The 22,807-nt window shown below is 54.7% G+C and overlaps 6 protein-coding genes across 6 annotated transcripts; 3 read left to right on the top strand and 3 right to left on the bottom strand.

Annotated features, from left to right (window-relative positions):
• Positions 1-478: 478 nt before the first annotated feature.
• CH63R_12889 (DENN domain-containing protein) lies at positions 479-3,320 on the top strand (the record flags this gene model as incomplete). Its single annotated transcript, XM_018307863.1, has 3 exons — positions 479-868; positions 928-2,184; positions 2,241-3,320. 3 exons carry the CDS (start codon positions 479-481, stop codon positions 3,318-3,320), a joined length of 2,727 nt encoding a protein of 908 aa, XP_018152280.1.
• A 2,107-nt stretch (positions 3,321-5,427) lies between these two features.
• On the top strand, positions 5,428-6,942 carry CH63R_12888 (HIT zinc finger; the record flags this gene model as incomplete). The annotated part of the gene is made up of 1 exon (XM_018307862.1): positions 5,428-6,942. The coding sequence occupies one exon, from the start codon at positions 5,428-5,430 to the stop codon at positions 6,940-6,942; it is 1,515 nt and encodes a 504-aa protein (XP_018152279.1).
• A 667-nt stretch (positions 6,943-7,609) lies between these two features.
• Positions 7,610-8,869, bottom strand: CH63R_12887 (CFEM domain-containing protein; the record flags this gene model as incomplete). The annotated part of the gene is made up of 4 exons (XM_018307861.1): positions 7,610-7,681; positions 7,750-8,324; positions 8,382-8,562; positions 8,795-8,869. The coding sequence occupies 4 exons, from the start codon at positions 8,867-8,869 to the stop codon at positions 7,610-7,612; spliced, it is 903 nt and encodes a 300-aa protein (XP_018152278.1).
• A 5,436-nt stretch (positions 8,870-14,305) lies between these two features.
• On the bottom strand, positions 14,306-17,168 carry CH63R_12886 (Ribonucleoside-diphosphate reductase; the record flags this gene model as incomplete). The annotated part of the gene is made up of 4 exons (XM_018307860.1): positions 14,306-14,349; positions 14,405-16,871; positions 16,938-17,095; positions 17,150-17,168. 4 exons carry the CDS (start codon positions 17,166-17,168, stop codon positions 14,306-14,308), a joined length of 2,688 nt encoding a protein of 895 aa, XP_018152277.1.
• Positions 17,169-18,289: 1,121 nt separating this feature from the next.
• Positions 18,290-19,558, top strand: CH63R_12885 (TatD family hydrolase; the record flags this gene model as incomplete). Its single annotated transcript, XM_018307859.1, has 3 exons — positions 18,290-18,343; positions 18,407-18,584; positions 18,642-19,558. 3 exons carry the CDS (start codon positions 18,290-18,292, stop codon positions 19,556-19,558), a joined length of 1,149 nt encoding a protein of 382 aa, XP_018152276.1.
• Positions 19,559-19,683: 125 nt separating this feature from the next.
• On the bottom strand, positions 19,684-21,216 carry CH63R_12884 (Chl4 family chromosome segregation; the record flags this gene model as incomplete). Its single annotated transcript, XM_018307858.1, has 1 exon — positions 19,684-21,216. The coding sequence occupies one exon, from the start codon at positions 21,214-21,216 to the stop codon at positions 19,684-19,686; it is 1,533 nt and encodes a 510-aa protein (XP_018152275.1).
• Between the last annotated feature and the right edge of the window lie 1,591 nt (positions 21,217-22,807).

The following is a 22,807-nucleotide window of genomic DNA, read 5'->3' as shown; positions in this document are numbered from 1 at the left end:
CCCAACACCCCACCCCCCTGACACACAGTCTCTCCTTTTACTCCAGCCCGAACAGCCTCTTCTTGTCTCAACTCTGACTTCTTCCCCTTCCTTCCTCCTCTCATGTTTCTTCTCTCCCCCACCTGTCACCGAGCAGTCCAGTCAGTCAAGCAACTCGTCTGTGCCTGAGCCTCAATTGTCGCTCAACCAGACCGGACAATCGACGTTGCTCTGTCAGAGGCTCTTTCGAATGGCGGCCTTTTGATCAACGACTCCGACGACGATACCGTGACGAGAGCTTGCTCTCCGGGTGCTTTACCTGCCCTCCTAATTCGGCGATTTCATCATCGCCTTCTCATTCGACACGCTGGTCACCTCGTGTACCGCCTGGAACCTATACAGCCAGGCCGCCCTTCTCGCTCCCTCGAATCCAACTGCACCACTTTACATTTGATATACCTTCTTCCTCTTCCTTCAAGAACGATTAATTCCCGACGAAATGGCGCCTTCGCTGCACGCACACTCGTCCTTCACCCGCCCGCGGACCGGCGACCGCGATGGCCGACCTACCACCCGTGATCAGGGCGACAACAATCTGATCATCCCGAGCCGCACCTCTTCTCTCCACTCGCGCATCACCCAGCCGATTCCCTCGACACTGAACGCGAAGCCCCAGCAGCGGACTCCCAAGACACTTACTCACGCCTACATGGTTTGCGGTGTCGGCAGAGAACCTTCCCAATGGGTTAAGGCTCCCGCTCCCGCCCAAGGCAAGATTGGTCACATGAAGGGTGCTGTTGGTCAATTCTGGCTGCCCGAGATTCTCGGAAGCAGTCCCAGGCTGGAGCAGGATAACGAGATCGCGAGGTCCCTGCACGCTGCCATGCGGGTCAGTGACCGAATGTCATCTTTTTTGTCTAGCGTTTGGCGTAACTTACAGATTTACAGGCTTGCTTCCCCCACGATGTTGAGATCTGCACCGGCCGCAGCCAGCCTCACTGTGTCCACCATGCTTTCGTCTTGCAGCAGGACTCGTCTCACACCTTGTACGGTATCTGTCTGCGTGTGTGGTCGCGAGCCGACGAGAAGAGGGCCGAGACAATTCGCGATCTGCGCAAGAGAACCGAGCCCGACTACTACGACAACCCTGACGAGACGTACTGGATCCCGTACTGCCTGTCGTTTCTGTCTCGGTACCCGCTGTACAACCTTCTTGGAGACTACTTGCGAGGCATGTGGATCCACTGGAACAAGGCGACCAACTTGTTTCACGCCGAGGAGGTCTCGCGCATCCTCAGCTTCCCGGCCCCGAGACTCAACGACCTCGTCAGGATTGATATGAAGGACTACGCTCTTTGCTACCAGTTCCCCTCATCACCCACTGGCTTCCAGAACTTTGCCATGTGGCCCTTGTTCTGCTGCCTGTCCATCCCCAACATTGTTGGTGTTATCGAGGCCGCCATCTCGCCCACCCGCCGCATCATCTTCGTTAGTCACTACCCGGCCATGCTTACCATGGCTGCAGAGACTGTTCGATATTGCGTTCGCGTTTACGAATGGAGTGGGCTCTATGTGCCTGTTGTGCATGCTCGTCATGCCAAGGATTTGGTTCAGGAGCCGGGCCCTTACATTCTAGGCATCACCGCCGAGTGCCGCTCTCTCTTCACTGCGCCGACCGACGCCTTGGTGGTTGATCTCGACCGCAACTTTGTGCTCACCTCCAGCCCTCCGACCGCGCTAAATCCCAGCCAGCGCAACAAGTTTGTCACCCGTCTCACCCAGTCTCTCAATGGCGATGTCACTCCTTCCGGCGTCCCCCCCCATCTTCGGTCTGCGTATGGCGGTGGCAAGCTCGTCCCCGCCGGCCAGATCATCGTGATGCGTGGTGAGGTTGAGTCCATTCAGGACCCCGAGTGGTGGAGTCAGGATTCCGTCATGGCTGTCATGGACCACGTCTGCGAGAAGATGGGTCGCAACACTGGCATTAAGGCTGTCTTTGGCGGCTCCGTCAAGAAGCCTTTGATGACAAAGGTCTCGATGAGGCACCTCAACGAAATTGTCCGCGAGAGGAACCAGTACTCTCGCGATGCCCTCGAGGCCTGGCAGGATTTCATCAACCTGAAGGGTCGCATGGACACCGAGCTCAACAAGGTCACCAAGCGCAACAATTATCTCAACGAGGAGCTCGAGAGCTGGAAACAGCAGGTGGGTTTCCATACACGCAAGAAGCGGGAGAGTGTACTGACTAACTGTGTGAATAGTTTCTCAAGTTCCAGGCGTTCGCCGAACAGCTCACCAAGGAAACCCAGGATCTTAAGGCCAAGATCGAGACGCACAAGAGGGAGAACAGGCGTCTCGCAAGTCTCATCGACCAGCAAAAAGATGACAACGGACGTCTCAATGTCCGTCTTGGTGCTACCGAGAAGCAGCGCGACGACGCACTCGAGGCCCTCGTCCTCCAACAGGAGATTGCCGAGGAGCTTGAACGCGAACGTAAGCGCAACAAGAAGGAGCTTGCTGCTCTTCAGCACACCAACGTCACCATTCTCAGACAACGTGACGAGGCTCGCCGTGTCGTGCTGCATCTTCGCAGCTTAATAGGCGGACAGAGTCACCACATGGAGCACCTGGTCCAGTCTTTGACCAAGCCTGACGACTTGGAGCGTGAGATTGAAGAGGGCTTCGAGCCGGAGGTCGGTGAGGACGGCGTCTCCCCCAGGGACGCTGATGCCAACCAGGCCCGTCTCCTCTCAGCTGCCGCCCAGGCAAACAAGAGACTCTCTGCTTCGAGTTTCAAGGACGTGGCAGACCGCCACCTCAAGGACAAGACGGATGCCATCGCGCACATCATCCGCAACATTGCTGAGCAATGCCAGGCTGCCGTTGAGGGCCTGCAGCTGGCTCAGGATGCCGACTTTGATGAACGCGCCGCCAGCGCCGCCAGACTTCGCGCTCAGCGCCGTCGCAGCAACTTGTCCGCTACCCACAGCGACGATGGTCACGAGACGCAGTCAAATGCGACGTCCGACATGGGCGACGACAGCCTCCTCCACCCCGCCTCTGGTCGGATATCCAGCATCCCCCCTACCCCGGACCTGGTCCCAAACCGAAGCAGCACGGCCATGTCATTCGCTTCCAGCGCCGCGACCCCTGAGCGGTCAAGTCAGCAGTACATGATCCACCAGGACATCCCCACCAAGATCGTCGAGGACGATGAGGATTTCGACGAGGACCGCAGCGAGTCCGAGACGATGCCCCAGCAATCTGTTGGCAAACACACCGACAGCCTCATTCACCGCCCATCCGGCGCCCGTATCAGTGCCCTGGGTGGCACCCGCTAAACGGTCACCCTAGGGCGGTCATGCCATGATCTGTCAGGAGGAGTAACGAACGACCAGGGAGAGACCTTCTTCCCTTGAAGTCAACGGGGAGGACGATTTACCGACACTGTGCATGCATCTTTTTGCCTTATACCTTTTCCTATGCGACAGGCGGTCGTCAACAAAATTTATGTTGTATACGGCGTTAGCTTTCTTGCCCGTTTTTTTTTCTTTGTCTTTCTTTTTCTCCAGGAGACAACCGTCCAATCTGTCCTTTCGCACTGGGATAATTAAACAGTGCTTGCCGGAGGACGGGCTGTATTTTCTCACGATGTTACATCATTTGTATCTTATGAGGGTGCAAATCTTTTGCTAGGCTCATTTCATGTTCCTCCTTGCCCAATATCCAAATCTAGCGAAAATTTAAAGACGCTACCGTACCCATGGTTGCTGAGATGAAAGCATAGGTGAAGGGTCTTTTTGTTGCCTACAACAGAAACGTCCATCCGTCCTATGGAATGTGTTGTTTTCATGAATCAAGTGTCTGTCCCACTTACTGCAGATGTAGGTGACAAAGGCAAAAGGGTGAAACGTGGGGTGTCCCCAACTACCAATCCGGCCTATTCGAGTCTTGAGTGAGGATTGCGATCTCCTACTCACAAACCTTCGTCTCTTGAGCACCCAAGGAGGATCAGGGTTTCCTCGCTTCTCCACATCTAACCTGCATTCTAAACGAGGTCTGGCCCTCGTTTCTTAACCAACACCGATGGAAGGTAAACAGACAGGCCTGGCTAAGCATGTGTTGCCATTATTAACCTTCCCCCTGGATGAAGGACAACCTGGAGTAAGTGGAGTGACCTGTAAGACGTGGTTTCAGCGCACTTACCGCTAGCTTTCCAGTCAACGATGTCGCTCGAAACAAGAAGTCTACGACAGTAACTTTTGATTACCTACACGCTGTGAGGTGAGTCTCAAGATCAAGGCCGTTGGCATGACTCCCCGAGACAACCAAGATAAAGGGGTTGAGGGAGACGATCCCTCGAGCGGCAGAGCCGATCCAATAATGTTGCACTCACCACACACTCACAACAGTGTATGCACAACTGACAACAACCATCGGTCTGACGGACACATCCAGCATTGACGAGTCGGAAGATCTACTGGATGCCGGTAAATAACACCAGTATCGCAAATATGCACTCCAATGAAAGTTTACTTTCTTTACACTGTCGCGTGCCTACCTGCAGATGTTATTGGGATTCACGAAGCACAATTCAAATGGAAGCCTGAGTGGGTTCCTGGCTGCTGTGAAGTTAAGCTCCAGTGGACCCAGCAAATAGCACAGGATTGAAAACACCGCGTTATTGGCATGGCTGATATGTCTTCCTAGCTCGGCACCAGGGCTGGTGCTGTCCACTTACACCTCACGGAACATGTGATAAAACGCACCCAAACGAACACAAGGCTGCCGTTGCGTTGCTGGAGGCGCAAGGAGTGCTGTTCCTCTGTCGGCTGTCTGCCCTATGGCCCGACAGACACACTTGCATTTGAATGCAATTCCATTTTCAAAAGGCTGTTGAATGTAAGATAGTTGTTTGGAACCTTCTTTAAGGTTTGGAATATTACTTGAGAACTGGACCGTACATGAGCTGCTCGCTGATCAGAGCTGTGTGTGAACCTTGGTAAGGTGAAGCGGGCAAGGGCGATTAATCGAGAAGATATTCTACAGCAGCCACAGAGGTAGCTGTATGTATTCATATGATCTTGTTGAACATCAAAACTGTAGATACTGGGGGCTGCTTTCCTGTGAGGACGGGTGGCATCCGTCGTTTAACGCACCAGTGGTCAAAGCCTTGTTCAACGGCATCGGAAAATACTTTACCCTGGCGGAGATGGATATCCCGGTTACACTTCGCCGATAAGCTATGCGATAACAAAAAAAGTTCCCGCGATCTGCATCCTGGGTCTGCATCAACATCGCACCTCCAACATCGCGTACTCGACGAGCAGCTAAGCTGTACAGTAGTTTCCTCCACTTGCTCAAATAAAACTAGCACACTACGACGGCAGAATCTTTCGTATACTGCACCCTCTTCCTTATCGAAACATACCCCCAATTGAAGCGGCCATGGCCGACCCCCTCCTCACTAGCCTCTGCGCAATCTGCCATGTTGAGCCACCCAGGTATAAGTGTCCGCGCTGTACGATCCGCACCTGCTCCCTCGCCTGCACGAAGCGCCACAAGGCCTGGTCCTCTTGCAACGGCATCCGCGACGCGACGGCCTATGTCCCCCCGTCGAAGCTCAAGACCGCCGCCGGCGTAGACCACGACTTCAACTTCCTCTCGGGCATTGAGCGCGCCGTGCAGCGCTCCGAGAAGGAGATTGTCGAGGAGAGGCAGCTCCTGCGCCCAGAGGACCTGCGGCCCATCGAGGTCCGCAGCGTGCAGTGGAAGACCGGGCGGGATGGCCGCAAGAAGAGAGTCCTCGTGACGGAGGTGCTGAAGGGTGACGGCGGCAGCGCGAGGCAGGAGGCGCTCATGTCGATGCCGTTCAAGAAGAGGTTGAGCAAGTTTGGCATCTTGTTGAGGCGCGCACCGACGGGAATGGCGAGGCAGAAGGAGAACGGCACAAACTTTAGCAAGGCTTCGGGCCGGATCAACTGGCAGGTTGAGTGGCTGCTGGTTCCCCCCGGCACAGGGGCCGGAAGCGAGACGATGGAGCAACAGCAAGAGGGAGACGAAGCCAAGAACCGAACGAAGCGAATACTGGCCAAGGCGCTCGACGATGTTCCGCTGTACAAAGCCTTTGCCTGGGGGCAGAGGTTCTTCCACGACGAGCAGGCCAGAAAGGAGCAACAACGCCAGAAGCAACACGACGACGACGATAACAACAACGGTGGCGGCGACGAGGCGCAGGACGGCACCAACGACAACGCATCCCGCCCCAAGAAGCGGCGCAAACACCAGCACAAGCCGGGTCAGTCTCTTGCCACGGCCCAGGACACGGAGACCGGCGCCTGGCACCCGGGTCGCTTCTGCATGCAGACCTCGGCACGCGGGGCCTGGAACCCTCACACCGGCGTGGCTCCCTACACGGGAACAACGGAGGAGGAGGAGGCGCAGAAGAGCCGGTACGCGTTCTACCTCGCGGGCACGACGTCCGCGGCGACGTCCGCGGCGGGGAAGACGGTCGTCCACGCCGTCGACGCGACGGTGCCTCTCGGCGATGCGTTGCGTGACATGACGGTTCTCGAGTTCCCCACCATCTACGTCGTCGAGACCGGCGCCACGCTGCCGGAATCTCTCCTGGACGAGCCGAAACCGGTGCGTCTCACGCAGAAACGCAAGCGCGAAACCCCGGCATCGGGCAAGAGAGGGGGCTTCGGCAAAGGGGGCAAGAAAGGCCGGCGCAACCTCGAAGAGGGCGAGCTGCCGAGCGATGGGGAGGAGAGCGACGTGGCCGACGAGGACGTCGATAGATTCGCCGCCGCCGTCGAGCAGATCATCGCCGAGGAAAGCCTGGGCGAAGAGGACGACGACGAGAGTATGACGAGCAGCTCTGGGTCTGACTCGGACAGTGACGAAGACGTCAAGGCTAGCCTCGCTGCCAAGCTGGCCCGCCTGAAGAAACAGTCGGCGTAAAACCTAAGCTTGTATGTATATGGCAGTAGGTTAGTGTGCAAGTAATCATGATACCCTCAAGGCTTTGCAGCCTCCTGAATCACTCTCATGCTGCGAATAGCACTTGGTATTGAGAGATGCGTCGTGGAGCAATAGCGTGACGGTCAACATGGACAAAGCTGAACATCACGAAAAGTGGTACCGCCAGAATGTGCAGAGCCAAAGCTTCGTCAGGCAGGGTGAAAATGCGTTGCTACGTTTGGATAAAACGTCCCCAACTATCTCCACCGTTTAACGGCCAAATGCCAATGATGTGCCTATAATGGCTAGCAAAACCGCAGTGGATATTATCCGTTACTTCATTACGTTCCTGATGTGAAGCCATTCGATTCGTATCATCAATCAATCGTTGATTGCCGCCTGAAAATTGACGGCCAGAAAACTCAATGTGTGCCTATTGGACCCCCCCCCGAATAGAATCCGATCCGCCTACGTTCCACACCTCATCTTTCCATCCCATTTCCCTAAAATGTGCCCATCACAATCGTGTCGTGTCAGGTTCGAATTGGAAGAAAAGCGAGGATGAATCCGGACGTCGAAACCAAGATTACGGGTCCAGGCGGGTATTTGCCGCAAAGTGCGCGTAGAAAAGCAAGAAAGTCGAGTCCAAGTCATCCGAGCGAAAGGCTTAGATGAGCATGGCGGCGAAGCCGGCAGCGGCCAGGAAGCCAGCAACCGGGACAGCAGTCTGCTTGGCAGCCTAGATTGAAAAAATGTTAGCATCATTCAGGGGATAGATAGCCATGCTAAGAATCATGTGTATCTTACATTGCCACTCTCAGAGGCACTGGTGGCCGAGCCAGTCTCAGACTGGTTGGCAGTCTCGGTCTCGGTGGCAGTCTCGGTAGCAGTGGCAGTGTCAGTGTCAGTAGCGGACTCGGAAGCCTCGCTGGCCTGGCTGGAGAGAGCGCCAGAAGCTTCAGAACCAGTGAGTGAGGAAAAGACGGTGGTCGAGCCAACAACGGAGGTGATGACAGTGCCATCGCTGGTGATGGTGCTAACAACCGGAGCGGTGGTGACAGCCGAGGCAGGGATGGAGGAAGCGCCGGGGACGCCGCCAACACCGAAGATGGTGGTCTCGCCGACAGAGGTGATGACAGACTCGCCACTGGTGATGACAGTGGTGAAGGTCGAGGTCGTGACCGGGCTAGGGGTCGCGGTCTCGCCACCACTAGAGGCAGCAGGAGTGACAGTGGTCTCTCCGACCAAGGTGGAGAAGGTGCTGCCACCAGAGGTGATGACAGAGAAGACCGAAGAGACAACGGGAGTGGCCGTGACGATCGCAGTGCCAGTGGGCTGGGTGACAGTGACACCAGGGGTGACCTCAACAGCAACACCAGCCTCTGGAATAGGCATTCAGTGGACAATTCCCAGGCTGCAAGTTGGGGGCTATGACTTACGGCGGCAGAGCTCAACACCAGCGGCAACAGCCTGCTGAGCATCACCAGACTCCTGGCAGGACTGGAAAGAGCAGTCGCGGATGCCATAGGTGAAGTTGGGGTTGCGGCAGAGGCAGGCAGTGTCACCAGCGGTGCAGCCAAGGTCGGAGGCAAGGCCCTGCATGCTCTGGATGCAGCCGGTCTGTTCCAAAAAACATGATGTTAGAATATTGGATTCTCAAGACACACACACACACACACACACACACACACACACACATGACCCATTCCCCACAGATGCTAGAATCCAAAGTACAAGTTTACAGGTACCTGGATCCTAACACAGCCCAGCCCAGGCGATGGTGGATGGTGGATGGCAGGGGAGTTGGAAGTAGTAAAAGGGAATGTGTAAAAGATAAGACAAAAGCACTTACACCGCAGCCGGCGAGGTTGTTCTGGGCCATGGCACCAGAGAGAAGGCCAACGCCAAGATAGATAGCGGACTTCATTGTGAATGGTTGTCGGTGGATGAATCCGTAAGACTTGTTGGAGTGAGTGAAGTGTAACAACTGATGTTGACGAGATGGACCTATGTGAATGAAAGGTTAGAGAAGCTTGAGATTTTGCAACCAGAGGGTAATGGCCAAGAAAGAACGCCAGCGCAACCACAAAGGTGAGAGGGTGGGCAACAAGCAAAACTACCTCAAGAGAGCGTTTGTGTTTGAAATAGTGAAAGCGCAGAGGTTGGTGATGCTGGAGAGTGAGAGAGATGGTAAAGGTGGAAAAGAAGGAATCTTTGTGGGTGGTAGATGGGGAAAAGGAAAAAGGCAGTAGGAAGGCAGGTCGGTAAGGTACCTAAGGAAGGTGGCGAAGGAAATAAGTGTTACGCAGATTTAGGAAGTTGCGACTGAGGGAAAGGCGCAGTGTGACCGGGAAAGAACAAGACAGGCCTGAAATTGCACAAGAGCGCGTAGATTCCCGTGTTGCTCAGGCTGTTCCTTATTTGCCTGGAAACCCAGTGGCAGAATGATGGAAGATGATTTGTGAAGAGGGCAGATGAAAGTGCAAGAGGTGTTTAAAAGGGATAAAATTGCTCCCAAGGAGTTTATGATAGAGACACTGGTGATGTATTGACTTACCTACGAGGGGTATTGATGTGCTGGGTGTTTAGCTGCTTTTTCTTCTGAGAGACTTTCGAGATGTATGGACCAGAGAGTTTTTCGGCAACGAAATTGTGTGGACGACGAGAGAAATGTGGTGTGAGGTATGGGGGATAAAAAGGCGAAGTGGTTGAGGTGAGTTGAGACGAGGTGAGTCGCGGCAGGGCGGAAAATATTCCAGGTATGTACCTAACGCGCCTGGAAAATAACAAAGTCACGTGGAGTAGAGTGCCTTGAATGAAGACCAAGGGGGAAGGGAAGGTAACCAGAAGGAAGGTGCCTTCCTGTTTTTAAAGTCAGTGGGATGGAAGACATGGGAAGACAATCGGGCTGCAGTTGGGAAGCACATACGACGACGACGACGACGACGACGACAACGGCGTATGGACCCGGTGCTGCTGCTCCTTCCCATTTTGCGACCGACTTTGCGACCCTGTTGATCTGAGCTCACCCGGCCTTTTCTTGGCCGGCTAGAGAATCCTAGGCGGAAGCACCTACGGCAAGTGACATATGTCATCCCTAATCCATGAACATCGCCTGATACCCTTGCACTGCCTTGCCTTAGCAACTGGAGTCTGGAGAGAGCCATGTCGTCGTGGCCCTCTTTGAACCTGAACTGGGTTTGCCTCTCGCGCTTGTCCTGACGTTGTCCCGGCGCTAGCCAACAAATGAGAAGCCACCCGGAGCTGATGTGATTTGCTCATGTGGATATCTGATATGGGCTTCACCTGGTGCTGCAGGAAAGTGGCGCTGGATTGACGTTCACAGCTCTCGGCCCCATGCAAAGCTTGTTGCTCCACGTCGACAGTCCCTGCAGAGAACCCTGCTCAAGACATCGGACATCAGCCACGGAGACCAAGCTGTATCTTGACCCAAAGGCGCTACCAGGATCCGAGGGTCATTGGCCTAACGGTTGGCAGCTCAGCTGGGACGGACCACATCATGTCTTTTCTCCACTACCTTTTGTTATATTCGATTTCACTTTTAGGACAGCTGAATACTCGCGCTACGGAACCCGAGCTACGCCATCCTGTCAGGCGGAGCGATGAGCTCTCATCAAGGTGTCTCATGAAAAGATTGCCTTTGAGCCGCGATCTCGAGAAACAATGGGGGCTGGGTCGCAGAGTTAGATGAGAGATTTGACCTAGTTTTGGAATCGAACGCGATCCTGCTCAGTCAGGATAGTCTGATGTAACCCTGACCGGCTCCCAAATTCAGCTTCCAAATTTCCCGCCTAAGCTTCGAAGAAGGCGCAACAAGACGCGGTGCCATGTGGTATCGTTCGACGTGAGCCCTGACACACTTTGACGCTGTCCCCCTCACTGCAACGCTATCAAACACCTCACTTATAGGAAGGCTGGGGAACGTGCGATCCTGTAGGCTAAAGCGAGGCAAGATGGGAAGCAAACCCTTTCGCTCTCTGTTTATGACTCCGTGCTCCCAGCAACCAGAAAGTTGCGACCTTATCGCAAGCCGAGTCAACAACGGCGCGCCGTACCACCGAGGACGATGCCGTGTCAATGCTAGCCTTCGAACCCTCGGCACCGGCTTAGAGGCCAGGTACCCGAGGTCTGTCTCTTCCGGAGTCAGGAGGGGAGGGTCAGTAGCGACAGGGACAGGGTGACGAACGTTCTCGAAACAAATTCCGGGGCTGGAAGCACCCGAAGGCTTCAAGTCCTCACGTCTCAGTTCAGAACCACACCCGCTCCTCTGGCATCAGGAAGTAGCGGTTGCAGCTTGTGCATCACGATAGCCTTGATTCGAGTGCATTGTGGTGATGGCTAGTGTGAATTTGCTGTTAACCAAGGAAGAGGCAGCCGGAAGTCGGCAGTCAGCCCAGAAAGTGACGACGATAAGGCGTACAGCAGGTCGTGGCAAACAAGAAGGGAAATGCCATCGTGGGCGGGGGCCGGTTGGCCACGGAGTGGAAGACGAAGTGGGAATCAAGGAAACAATTGCTAGCTGGCAAGGGGTGGAGGCTGCGTGGCTACCGCAGCTACGTAAGGACGGTGAGGTCAATCTAGCGTAGATGGACGCGTTTGATTCGCCAATGTTACTAGGAGTTTTCCCTTGTGGCACCAGGTCGATCCACACTCAGGTACATGACTCTTGATTGGCCAGACTTTGCCAAAAGGGAAAGGACGGGCAGAGGGGAATGGCAAGGGGGAGGGAGGGGGCGCTGGGGAATCGAAAAGTCAATTCCCACATTCCAGCCCACACTTTATCTTATGCAGCTTGCTTCGTCGGATGCCATTAGAGTATGCTCGACTCCCTTGCGTCGGGACTCCCTGCGACTCAAAAACTTCCTGCTTCTGGTTTACCAATATCGACGACGTCGTCTGGCATATAAAACACCCAAGAATTGTTTTCAAATCCTGACTTTTAGAACGAAAATACAGTTTGACAATCAGTGTGCTACAAACAATCTGCTAATCACGCTACATGACGTTGGAAAATCATCAGCGCGTGGAACCTGAAGGCCCCAACCATTCCTAAGCAGCGAACCCAGCTGCATCGCCCTTTCAGTATCGGCACATCCGTCCCGTCCCACCAACACCGCCCTTGGGTTGCCCAACGTTGTGCGCTTTCACTCTGCCCACGCTGCCACATGCGCTAGGGGCTGGTGACTGCCAAGACTAAGTCCTCTGTTCGAACTTTGGTGGTACCGGGGGAGGGGGGGGGGCGAGGGTGTCCTCTTTCCTCAGCTTGCCAAGGGTCTGTCCTGCAGGCAGAGCCTAGAGACAGTCCCGATTGATGTACTTGAGCTCCTTACCTTCAACGCTAGACCAGCGCACTCGGTCCGCCGAACGAAATAAGCAAATCTCTGTGTCTACCCAACCATCGGGGAAGGGTCAGCAATCTCGGGGCATATGCTCTGAGACAAGAGAAATGAGCCTGTTGAAAATTCCCCAGCCCCACGCGCATCGAAATCAAACCGTCAGCCATCGTTGGATGTTGATCACAGTGACACTGACATATTGGAATCTTCAGTGGCCGATCCGGACGTCGATCTGAACGACACCAGCCACCCACCGACCCCTCGGGCACTCAACAACGCATCGTGGCTTCTCTCAGAAAGCCCTAAAATTGGAACACTACCCTTTTCGAATCGGCTTTTGGTCTTACCGACGAAACACCACAAACGGGCCATACCAAACCCTGGCCACACCGACTTTGCTATACTGGAAGCGAGTGGTGTGCGACGCGGACCGGGGAGAACGTGTCGTCCCCGCCGACTTGTTAAATCTTCACATTGTGGTCCATGTGCCAATCGATGTGTTCTTCCTTCAAGTGCCCGTCGCTCGAAACACATACCGCCGATGGCCTTTCTTGCACTTACCTACTCTCTCAAATGGCCTTAACCTTTGAAGTCGCATAAGGAAGCAGACAGCCGCCTGGCCCCCTTTTCGTGTGATCCAAGAAGGTGCGACTGTTGCGCTGTCTGTCTCAGTGACACGACGCGGACAGCCGAGAATAGTGTGAAACAACCAAGAACAAATGACACAACTGCGGCATGCCAAAGAGAGGGGATGTCGCGAATGATGTAGAGTTGCAACCCAACGAAGACTGGCAACTACTGGCAGATGTGTCGTTAGAACGGGTAGGTCGGCCCCCATTGAATCCCTTAAATCCGGGGAAAAGACTTGCGGGTTGGAAAGGCCTGTCTGGGGACACGGGTTTACCGCGGGCGCGGACGGGTTAGGTTCTTGGCGAGCACGGGTCGAGAAAAGGTGCCGTTGAAGGCAACGGGTCAATTTTGCCGTCAGAGTTCCAAAAAAGTACGGAAATACAGCTGTCGTCGTCTCACCCAGACTCATTGTTTACCGCCAGGCCAACCTTCCGATAAATGACACTGAAAGCGGGAGCGTGACGATCTCGGCCCTGTTCATCGGCCCGTGGCGGTGAAATGCCAATGGTCTACGTGACCGGGGCCCAATTCTTTTCCTGTATAATTCAGGCGGAATGCCTTGGATTCGGATGACGTAGACCGTGGCTAAGAACTCAATCTCTACGTGTGCGATGTGGCCGTCGGGGGGGAAGAGGTCGGGCGTCCCATCTCCACTAGCCAAGGGTCCTTAAGCCTGGCCTGGAGCATTTTGTGGCAAGGCCCGACAAGCGCGACCAGCCTCTGTAGACCGGTATATGTGTTGGCCCTGCACAGCTGAGAGTCCCGCTTAAATGTTGTCACGATCGGTCCCGGCATGCCCCGCGCACATGCATTGCCTAGGCTAGCGCAGGTAGCTCGACGTGCAGAAAGGAAAGCAGGGACACAAGACGGAAGTTATCTCCGTGCAACGGGCTTGGCTAGACCACTCAACGCCGACATGTCTCGGTTCGGTTGGTGGCGTTGATGTCACACAGCGAGGAGGCCTCGCAGACAATATGTCTCAAAAACAAGCGAAGCATATCACAAATCACCAGGCTCGGCCGGCCAGCGAGCACCAGAAGGAGTTGTCTGATGAAGGCAAAACATTTATACTACTGCAAGAAGACGAGATACCAACCAGGAATTCATCCCAACGCCAGACTGTGTACTATCGGGATACCCAGACAGAGACAATACAACATGTACGGCACGAGAATCCGGTCCGCCGGTGGGTGAGCCTCTGCTGACCGCTGTGCGTGGAAACAAATACAAATAGGGGTGTCCTTAACCGATGCCACCCTCATGAGCCCAAAAATCAACTATTACCAACGTGATCCCGCAGTGAAATGCCCCGAACCCCTTTATATGCCATCAACGCGTGTCATCAGCCGTCAATTCCATCATACCGCCCGTGCTCTTTATCCGCTGCACATGACACAGGACTCGGGGTTCTCGATGCTGCCTTCAGGAACGTTAGTAACTGCTTCAATTGACGAGTTGGCGGAGTCACAACTTACAGGCAAGAACAGCCTCGGAATAGATGTCCATCTCACGCTCCTTGCTGTCTTCTGTCTTGTCCTCAGCATCAGGTGTCTTGCTTCCGGCGATCGGAAGCTCCTCGATCTTGAGCTTCTCGACAGGCTCAGTGGGCAAAGCTCTCGGGCTGTCACCCTCAGCTACATCGGCCTTCATGGTATCAGGCTTCTGCGCGGGAGCAGTCCGCGGGGGAGGGGGGGTGACGCTGGGTGTGGGGATGCCGTTGTCTTGCGCAGAGGAGTCCTTCTTCGCATACATGGGCCTGGGGACGTTCACAACGGGAGCGGCGACGTGGCCTGGGGGCGGCGCGCGCTTCTTGAGAACCTTGCCAATGGCGCTGTCGGTGACCTTGAGCGCCTCCTGGTCAACGGTGAACTGAATAGGCGCAGCAGCGGCCTGTGTACGCAGATAGTACATGCCCGTCTTGAGACCGAGCTTCCAGCCGGCGAAGTGCATGCTGGTGATCTTGCCCATAGTGGGATCCTTCATGTGAATATTGAGCGACTGCGACTGATCAATGAAGGCACCACGATCGGCAGCCATCTGAACGACAGTACGCTGGGAGATTTCCCAAACGGTCTTGTACAGAGCCTTGACCTCTGTGGGGATGTTGGGAATGTTCTGAATTGAACCGTTCTCGGCGATGATACGGTTCTTCATGGCATCGGACCATAGGCCCATGTCGACAAGGTCCTTAAGAAGCCAAGGGTTGACGACCTGGAACTCGCCAGCAAGGACACGGCGCTGGTAGATGTTTGAGGTGTAGGGCTCAAAACACTCGTTGTTGCCCAAGATCTGCGAAGTGCTGGCAGTCGGCATGGGCGCGACGAGCAGAGAGTTGCGGACACCGTGCTGCTTGATCTGCTCCTTCAGAGAGTCCCAGTCCCAGAGGTCCGAAGGCTTGACATTCCACATGTCATACTGAAGGATGCCCTGGGAGACAGGCGAGCCCTCGTACGTCTGGTATGGGCCCTCCTCTTTAGCCAGCTGCACAGACATGGTGAGGGCAGCGTGGTAGATGGTCTCGAAGATCTTCTTGTTGAGGTCGCGGGCTTCGGGAGACTCGAAGGGCATGCGAAGAGCCAGGAAAGCATCGGCAAGACCCTGCACACCGAGGCCAATGGGGCGGTGGCGCATGTTACTGTTGCGAGCCTCTTGAACGGGGTAATGGTTGACGTCGATGATTCTGTTCAGGTTGCGAACAACAACCTGGGTCACCTCGTGGAGCTTCTGGAAGTCGTAGACACCCTCGTTGTAGTCAACAAAAGTGGGAAGTGCGAGCGAGGCCAGGTTGCAGACAGCGACCTCGTCAGGAGCGCAGTACTCAATGATCTCAGTGCACAGGTTAGAGCTGCGAATGGTACCAAGGTTCTTCTGGTTGCTCTTGCGGTTGGCGGCATCCTTGTAGAGCATGAAGGGGTTGCCAGTCTCGGTCTGGGCCTCAAGGATAGCATACCAGAGCTTCTGAGCCTTCATGGTCTTGCGTCCCTTGCCCATCTGTTCGTACTTCTCATACAAGGCCTCAAACTCCTCGCCGTAGCAGTCGGCCAAGCCCGGGCACTCATTGGGGCACATAAGAGTCCAGTCTCCGTTCTTCTCGACTCTCTTCATGAAGAGATCGGGAATCCAGAGGGCAAGAAAGAGGTCACGAGCGCGGACCTCCTCCTTTCCGTGATTCTTGCGCAGATCCAAGAAGTCGAAGACGTCGGCGTGCCAAGGCTCAAGGTAGATGGCAAAGGCACCGGGACGCTTGTTACCACCCTGGTCAACGTAGCGAGCCGTGTTGTTGAAGACACGAAGCATAGGGACAACGCCATTGGAGGTACCATTGGTGCCGGCAATGTAGGAGCCAGTGGCACGAATGCGGTGAACATTCAGGCCGATACCACCGGCCATCTTGGAGATCATGGCGCAAGTCTTGAGGGTGTCATAGATACCCTCGATGGAATCTTCCTTCATGTCGACGAGGAAGCAGGAGGATAGCTGGGCCTGTGGGGTACCAGCGTTGAAGAGTGTGGGAGAGGCGTGCGTGAAGAACTTGCTGGACATCAAGTTGTAGGTTTCGATGACGCGCTCAACGTCGTCACCCCAGATGCCAACGGCGACACGCATGATCATGTGTTGCGGCCTCTCAGCGATCTTGCCGTCAAGCTTGAGGAGGTATGATCTCTCCAAGGTTTTGAAGCCGAAGTACTGGTAGTTGAAGTCGCGGTCGTATACAATGGCAGAGTCGAGCTCTTCCTTGTGCCTCATAACGGCATCGTATGTGTCCTTGGCAATCATGGGCGACGCCTTGCCGTTCTTAGGGTTGACGTAGTGATAGAGATCACTGACGACGGCGGACCATTGCTTCTTGGTTTGCTTGTGGAGGTTGGAAACTGCGATGCGAGCAGCCAGGATGGCGTAGTCGGGGTGGGTGACGGTCATGTACGCGGCGGTCTCGGCGGCCTGTTTGCGAGATTGTCAGCAACTGTTTTGGGGGACGGAAACCTGAAGGGAGGGGATAGAGCTCACCAAGTCGTCAAGCTGCACGGTGGTGACACCGCCATAGACACCAGAAATGACCTTCTGCGTGATAGCAACCGGGTCAACGTGCTCCATGTCGAGGCCATAGCATAGCCTCGACACTCTGGCAGTGATCTTGTCGAACTGGACGCGCTCTTGGCGACCATCTGCGCCGGATTAGTTTCCTCGTCTTTGTTCTACGCGTCCGAACCCGAACATACCGCGCTTTCTCACGAACATGGTGCCTGAGTGCGGCTGTGAGAATGTGGGAAAGGGAGTTTGTTGGGTCACCTCGTGGGAGACGTAGTCCACTCGATAGAACGGAGGAAAGTGATGGCTGTAGAAGAGGGTATCAGAAGGACTAAGGATTACGATTGTGTCTTGTAAAAAGAAGAAGGTGTCAAGAGTTGCTGCTGTTTGGATTGTGTAGGAGGGGGAGAGAAGAGCAGAAAGTTGCCAGGAGGTGCTGCAGATACTTATGGCAGGGCCAGGTTCGCGTAGAAACGCGTTCGACGCCAAATGGATTTTAGCGCGACTGGACAGGGGCCCGAGGGGGGCAGGTTCAAGGCATCAATAACAGATTGGCTGGGGAAAAGTGGCTTCAGGCCTCGAATGCCAGGCATCTCCGCCCGTGCCCCTCGGTTCACGTTCGCATCCCCGAGCCAACAACGACTGGAACACGCTCGATACTCTTTGCAAGGTACCTGCCTCATTACATTACTCCATGGTACATGGTGGCAGGCAGGCTCTTGCAGCTGCGACCACTTGTCTGAAGCAGCACCAGGATTGGAAATCAAATCTGACAAAGTCCAAACTCCACTGTGGATGTTGTTTCCATTCTCTTTCAGACACGGCTGGACTGGTTGCCGGTTGCCGATTGCAACGACCAATGACTTTCTGTCTTGGGTTTGAATGCCTTGCTGGGAATGCATCTAGAATCTTTAATTGAAATCCCAATGTCTGAGAGTGCGCGCGCTGAAAAGTCACCCCACTTGACTATGAACGACGCGATGCACTTTAATGGATCTTTTTAGGCGGGCACTTTACGCGTCCACTCTTTTCCCCTGCTAACTTCGCGAAGCGTTTGTTGCATCACGGTGTCACGTGAGCGAGGCCAATTTCTATCAAATGGCCTCCGTTTGACTGTGAGGCCAAACGACGTCACGGCTATATCAGCCAGACTTTTGCCGGTTTCAATAGAAATGTCTTTCAAAGACTGAACTGGTTTTCTGTTTCCAGGAAAAGGAAAAAAAAACCTCATGAGGACCGCACTTTTCAGTCTCATCAAAGCAAGGTCGCAACCTTTCATTCAGTCTCTGCCCAAGAGGGCATTTCTCCAGTCGTCGTCCGCTATAGTCACAATGGCAACTCCCGCAGAGTCACCCAAGTCGGCCTACAAGCCTAGGTACATCGATGTGTGTAGTCGTCACAAGCTTAGGAACCCGTCTTTCAGCGTAATGACCTCCATGACCCAGTAGATTGGTATCAACCTGGCCGATCCCATTTTCCGAGGTCTGCATCACGGCAAACAACGCCACCCGAATGACCTTGACGGCGTCATCTCAAGAGCAAAGGAGGTCGGATGCTCCAAGCTGATCGTCACAGGCTCCGACTTCACTAGCTCTCGAGACGCTCTAGAAATTGCGAAGCAGTATCGTGAGTCACACACTCATGACTAAAGGAAGCCCTGCCACTTCTGACCTCCTCTTGTAGCCGGCGTCGTCTATACGACGATTGGAATCCACCCGTGCAGCAGTGCGATATTCAGCAGCTCGGAAGATGCCGCGGAGGGCGTGCATACCGACCCGGACCCTTCCAAGCCCATCCCGGACCACCATGAGCCGGACCATGGCAAGACGGAGGCCATCATCACCGAGCTCCGTAATCTCATTAAGGACTCAACCGCCTCCAGTTCCGGTCTCGTCGCCTTTGGCGAATTCGGTCTCGATTATGATCGACTACACTACTGCTCCAAGACCATCCAGACCCACTCCTTCGCGGCGCAGCTCGACCTCGTTCTTGAGACGAAGCCGCAGCTGCCCCTATTTCTTCACTCGAGAGCCGCACACGAGGACTTCGTCCGAATTCTCAAGGAAAAATTCGGCAACAAGCTTGAGAAGCTCGAGAAGGGCGGCGTTGTCCACAGTTTCACTGGCACCTTAGAGGAAGCCAGGGAGCTGATGGACCTTGGCCTGTACATTGGCATCAACGGCTGCAGTTTCAAGACTGAGGAGAATTGTGAGGTTGTCAAACAGATCGCACTCGACAGAATGATGATCGAGACCGACGGCCCGTGGTGCGAGATTCGGCCAAGCCATTTTGGTTACAAGTACCTGATCGAGAAGAAGCCAGAGGCCAACGGTAATGCAGAAGGGGCGGCGATGCCGGAACCTGCTCAGAAGCCCCAGGGCAAGAAGAAGAACCAGAAGAAGGAGCCCGAAGTGCCCGAGCGCTTCAAGATCGTCAAGAAGGAGAAGTGGGAGGAGGGTGCCATGATCAAGGGTCGGAACGAGCCCTGCATGATTGAGCGTGTCGCTAAGGCTGTAGCAGGCATCAAAGAAGTGGATGTCGAAGACATCTGCGAAGCAGCTTGGACAAACACTGTCAAGGTTTTTGGCGTAGACCAATAGACGCATGGAACGACATAGAATACTCATCAAGGGTATCAAGCTCAATTTGAAGGCTTGCAAGTGCTCGGAGCAATGACCAGGCCTCCCAGGGATTCACTCGATAATGATCACAGGCTGTCATTGTCTCATAAGCCGGAGCCCTTGTGCCCCCTAATCCTCCCGTGCCGGACGGCACCCACCGTGACACCCTCTTCGCCTGTCAGCCATCCCGGCATCCGCTCGCCGTCAATAATGCCGTTTTCTACCAGCTGCCGCATACCAGCAAACACATGGGACCCGTGAAATGTTAGCTTGACGTTCGGAGCCCAATTTGTTGCGTGTTGCCTAGGCGGATTCTCCTCAGCATCCGAATCATATCCAAAGGACATCTCGAAGTTGTTCTGTTGACCACCCTTCGGCTTCCTCCTTTCGCCATTTGTCTCGTCGCCAGGGCCTCGATCGTCACCTACTAGCCCACTCTGAGGGCTGCAGGGGAAAAGGTCTTCAATGACGATGTCCACACGCTCGATACCGAGTCCATCATCGATTCTAGCTGTCTCTCCGAACCTCGCTTGGGCACACAGCCGAGCTCTTCTGTGGAACTTTTCGGCGTCATCAACACGTTCCGTTTTTCTTTTTGTGCCTGTCTTGCCGGCTAGCTCTGGCGTGTCGTCCGATGATTCTTCTGATAATGGCGGAGTTGGTAAAATGGTGTCAAGCGGTGACTCGTTCTTCTTCTTATCGGCGTAAATGTCCCAACCCCCGCCGGCCGCATTTGTGCGTCCAACGCCTCGAACATGCAGCAGTGCATCTAGGTTCTTGGTGGAAATGTTGGTGGGTTTGAGAGTATACCTTTCCCGGGGCCGGGAAAGTGCCTTTGGTATACCTTCTACAACTAGGTTGCGGAAGCTCTTGGACTCACTAGCTCCTAGAGAACCCACAGTCTGGGATTTTGATAGATAGACGAATGGTGATGCGTCGGGAAAGGCAATGTAGAGAGTCCGTGAGCTGTCGAAACTGGCGTCCGTTGGTGTTAGACTGCTGCCCAAATGTGTCATGCTCGTGCTGTAGGGAGATTCGATGATGAAAATGCGCAGAATTGAGAGAGAGAGCCCCTGGGGCCGGTGGAAATGATAATGCGCTTTGACGTCAGGCAAGACGTGAGCTTGGAGACTTTGAATGAAGGAGGACGGATGGAAACGAGGGAGTGTCAGAGACTCCATGTCGACTTCCGGAGGTTGTTCCTCGTCGTCCATATATGAAACCTCCTTCAGCGGCATGATGCGATAGGCGGTCCACTTCTGCGATGTAGGGTGATCTTGGAGATACTGAGCATCCGCCAGTGCCATTTGGTACAGAGTCAGGCCATGCTGCCAGTCGCCTTCTATGATGCGGTCAAGAATCTCTCTCTTGGACCCCTTCCTGTACTGTAGGTCCGTATAGATGACTCGTAGCTCCTCTACCGACGATGCGGGAGGGTAAAGTCCATCGTCGTCTTCCTCGTCCCCCAGCAGCGGTGCGCACAGCTGACAATTGTCGTCGCTCAGCCACTCGAGAACCAATGCCAACAAAGAGGGACGAGGCAGTCGGCTCAAAGCTTTCTGAACCGCAGAGTTGGTAGGCGGAAGCCGCACATCTGACGACAAGCGTCCTTTTGTTGGGATGGAGAAACGCGCCATAGCCGTCAAAGTCTAAGCATTGCAACGGGATGCGAGATGTCGCAATGTGATGGTGATGTCGAGAGACGCTTTAACCCCGGTCGAAGATATGTTCTTGTGGATTCACGTATGTTGACAGAGAGGATGCGGTGATTCTGAGGCTCTCGTTACTTATTCCGGTAATTGAGGCTGAGGTATGGTAAGCTGAGACGCGGCCTTTCTTCGCTGTTGACGCGTCGCAGATTCGCATACAGCATTGGTGCACGGGCTCTTTCGCATGGGGTTTCTGGTCGCGCTAATCGGAGGGGCACGGGGCAGTGGCTCCTCGATGTGGAAGACGCTGTTAAGGTTGAGCAGGGGGGGGGGGGGAGGCAGGCAAGGCAGGGGAGACAGAATCCGAGGATTAGGTAAGTCCCTGTCTCTCAGCTAGACATGTCATCACTGTCATGTGCTGCGTGCATGTGTGCTTGATCTGACGATACCTACGCACAGGCCAGGCGAGGGCCAGGCAGCCGGCGGCGAAGGCAGCGAGCAGCAGCAGGTTAGCGACAATAACGAATGCTGACAGTGGAAGACGGAATTTAGGTCGGGGTTTGCACAAGCCGTGCCGTGGCAATGACAGGCTGACGATGACAGTTGGCAACTCAACTCCCAATCCCCATATCCCCATGTCAAGTCCTTCCCAAGGGCCAGGCAGCGCGGTAAACTCCCTGTATGGGGTGGCGCTGGCCAGTTGCAGATCGCAGCGCTGCTAGCATAGTCGGGCCTACTTGCCGAACAAGGTCGGTGGTGCTTCCGAGTGTCGGAGGGGGTTGCAGCGTTGCTTAGAAATTCAGATTTAAGGGTCCTTCCTCAAGACGATGCCCAGACACGCCAGGAAGAAACACGGCAAGGTTGGCGCCCCAAACCCACGACCAAGCCCAAACAAGACCCATCCGAGTCATGGCGGTCCCGGGATTTCATCGTCGACGACGACAACGCTTGACCTTTATGGGCCTCAACTAATGGGCAACGTGGTTGGTTGTGCCGACCAAGTCCAGCCATTGTTAAGTCGTAGCGCGGGTATTGAATTTACCGCCGGTGCTGGGTACCACCTTGAACAAGATGCGTAGTGTTATTAGGTGAAGCCACAACGTAATTAATGTCGGCCTACGGATACTGTGTACAGATACGCACAAAACTTTATCGAGCAATGAATTTTTTGTCAAAATGTCGTGGCTTGTCCTGTGAGTTCTGGGAGAGAGAGCACTAGAAAAGAGAGGGAAAGTCCACAGTCGTCTCCCTCGGACAATAAAGACTTTTCTGGTGTACCAGCAAGGAATGACGCCCTTGGGACATGTCGATCAGCCAAAAATGAGAATGAAAGACGTCAATTGTATGCAGGACCAAAAGCGAGCATTGGCAGGCCAGAGATGCGCAATTACCGCGAGGCATCAGCGCATTAGCAAGGCATTGATTCGTTGTTGCAGCGTGGATGAGCGATGACGGATGGGGTGAAGAGGGGAGGGGAAGAGGCTGCACCCCCCCCCCCCCCCCCCCAAAGAGGCTCATCCCATCCTTCATCACTCATCACTGTGGTCCCCTTGAGAGCGAGCCGGCAAGGGCAGACGGA

This window comes from Colletotrichum higginsianum, chromosome 9 (assembly GCF_001672515.1).
Source record: "Colletotrichum higginsianum IMI 349063 chromosome 9, whole genome shotgun sequence".
Taxonomy (NCBI): domain Eukaryota; kingdom Fungi; phylum Ascomycota; class Sordariomycetes; order Glomerellales; family Glomerellaceae; genus Colletotrichum; species Colletotrichum higginsianum.
The sequence above is the reverse complement of the archived record's forward strand: the minus strand, read 5'-3'. Positions and strand labels throughout refer to the sequence as shown.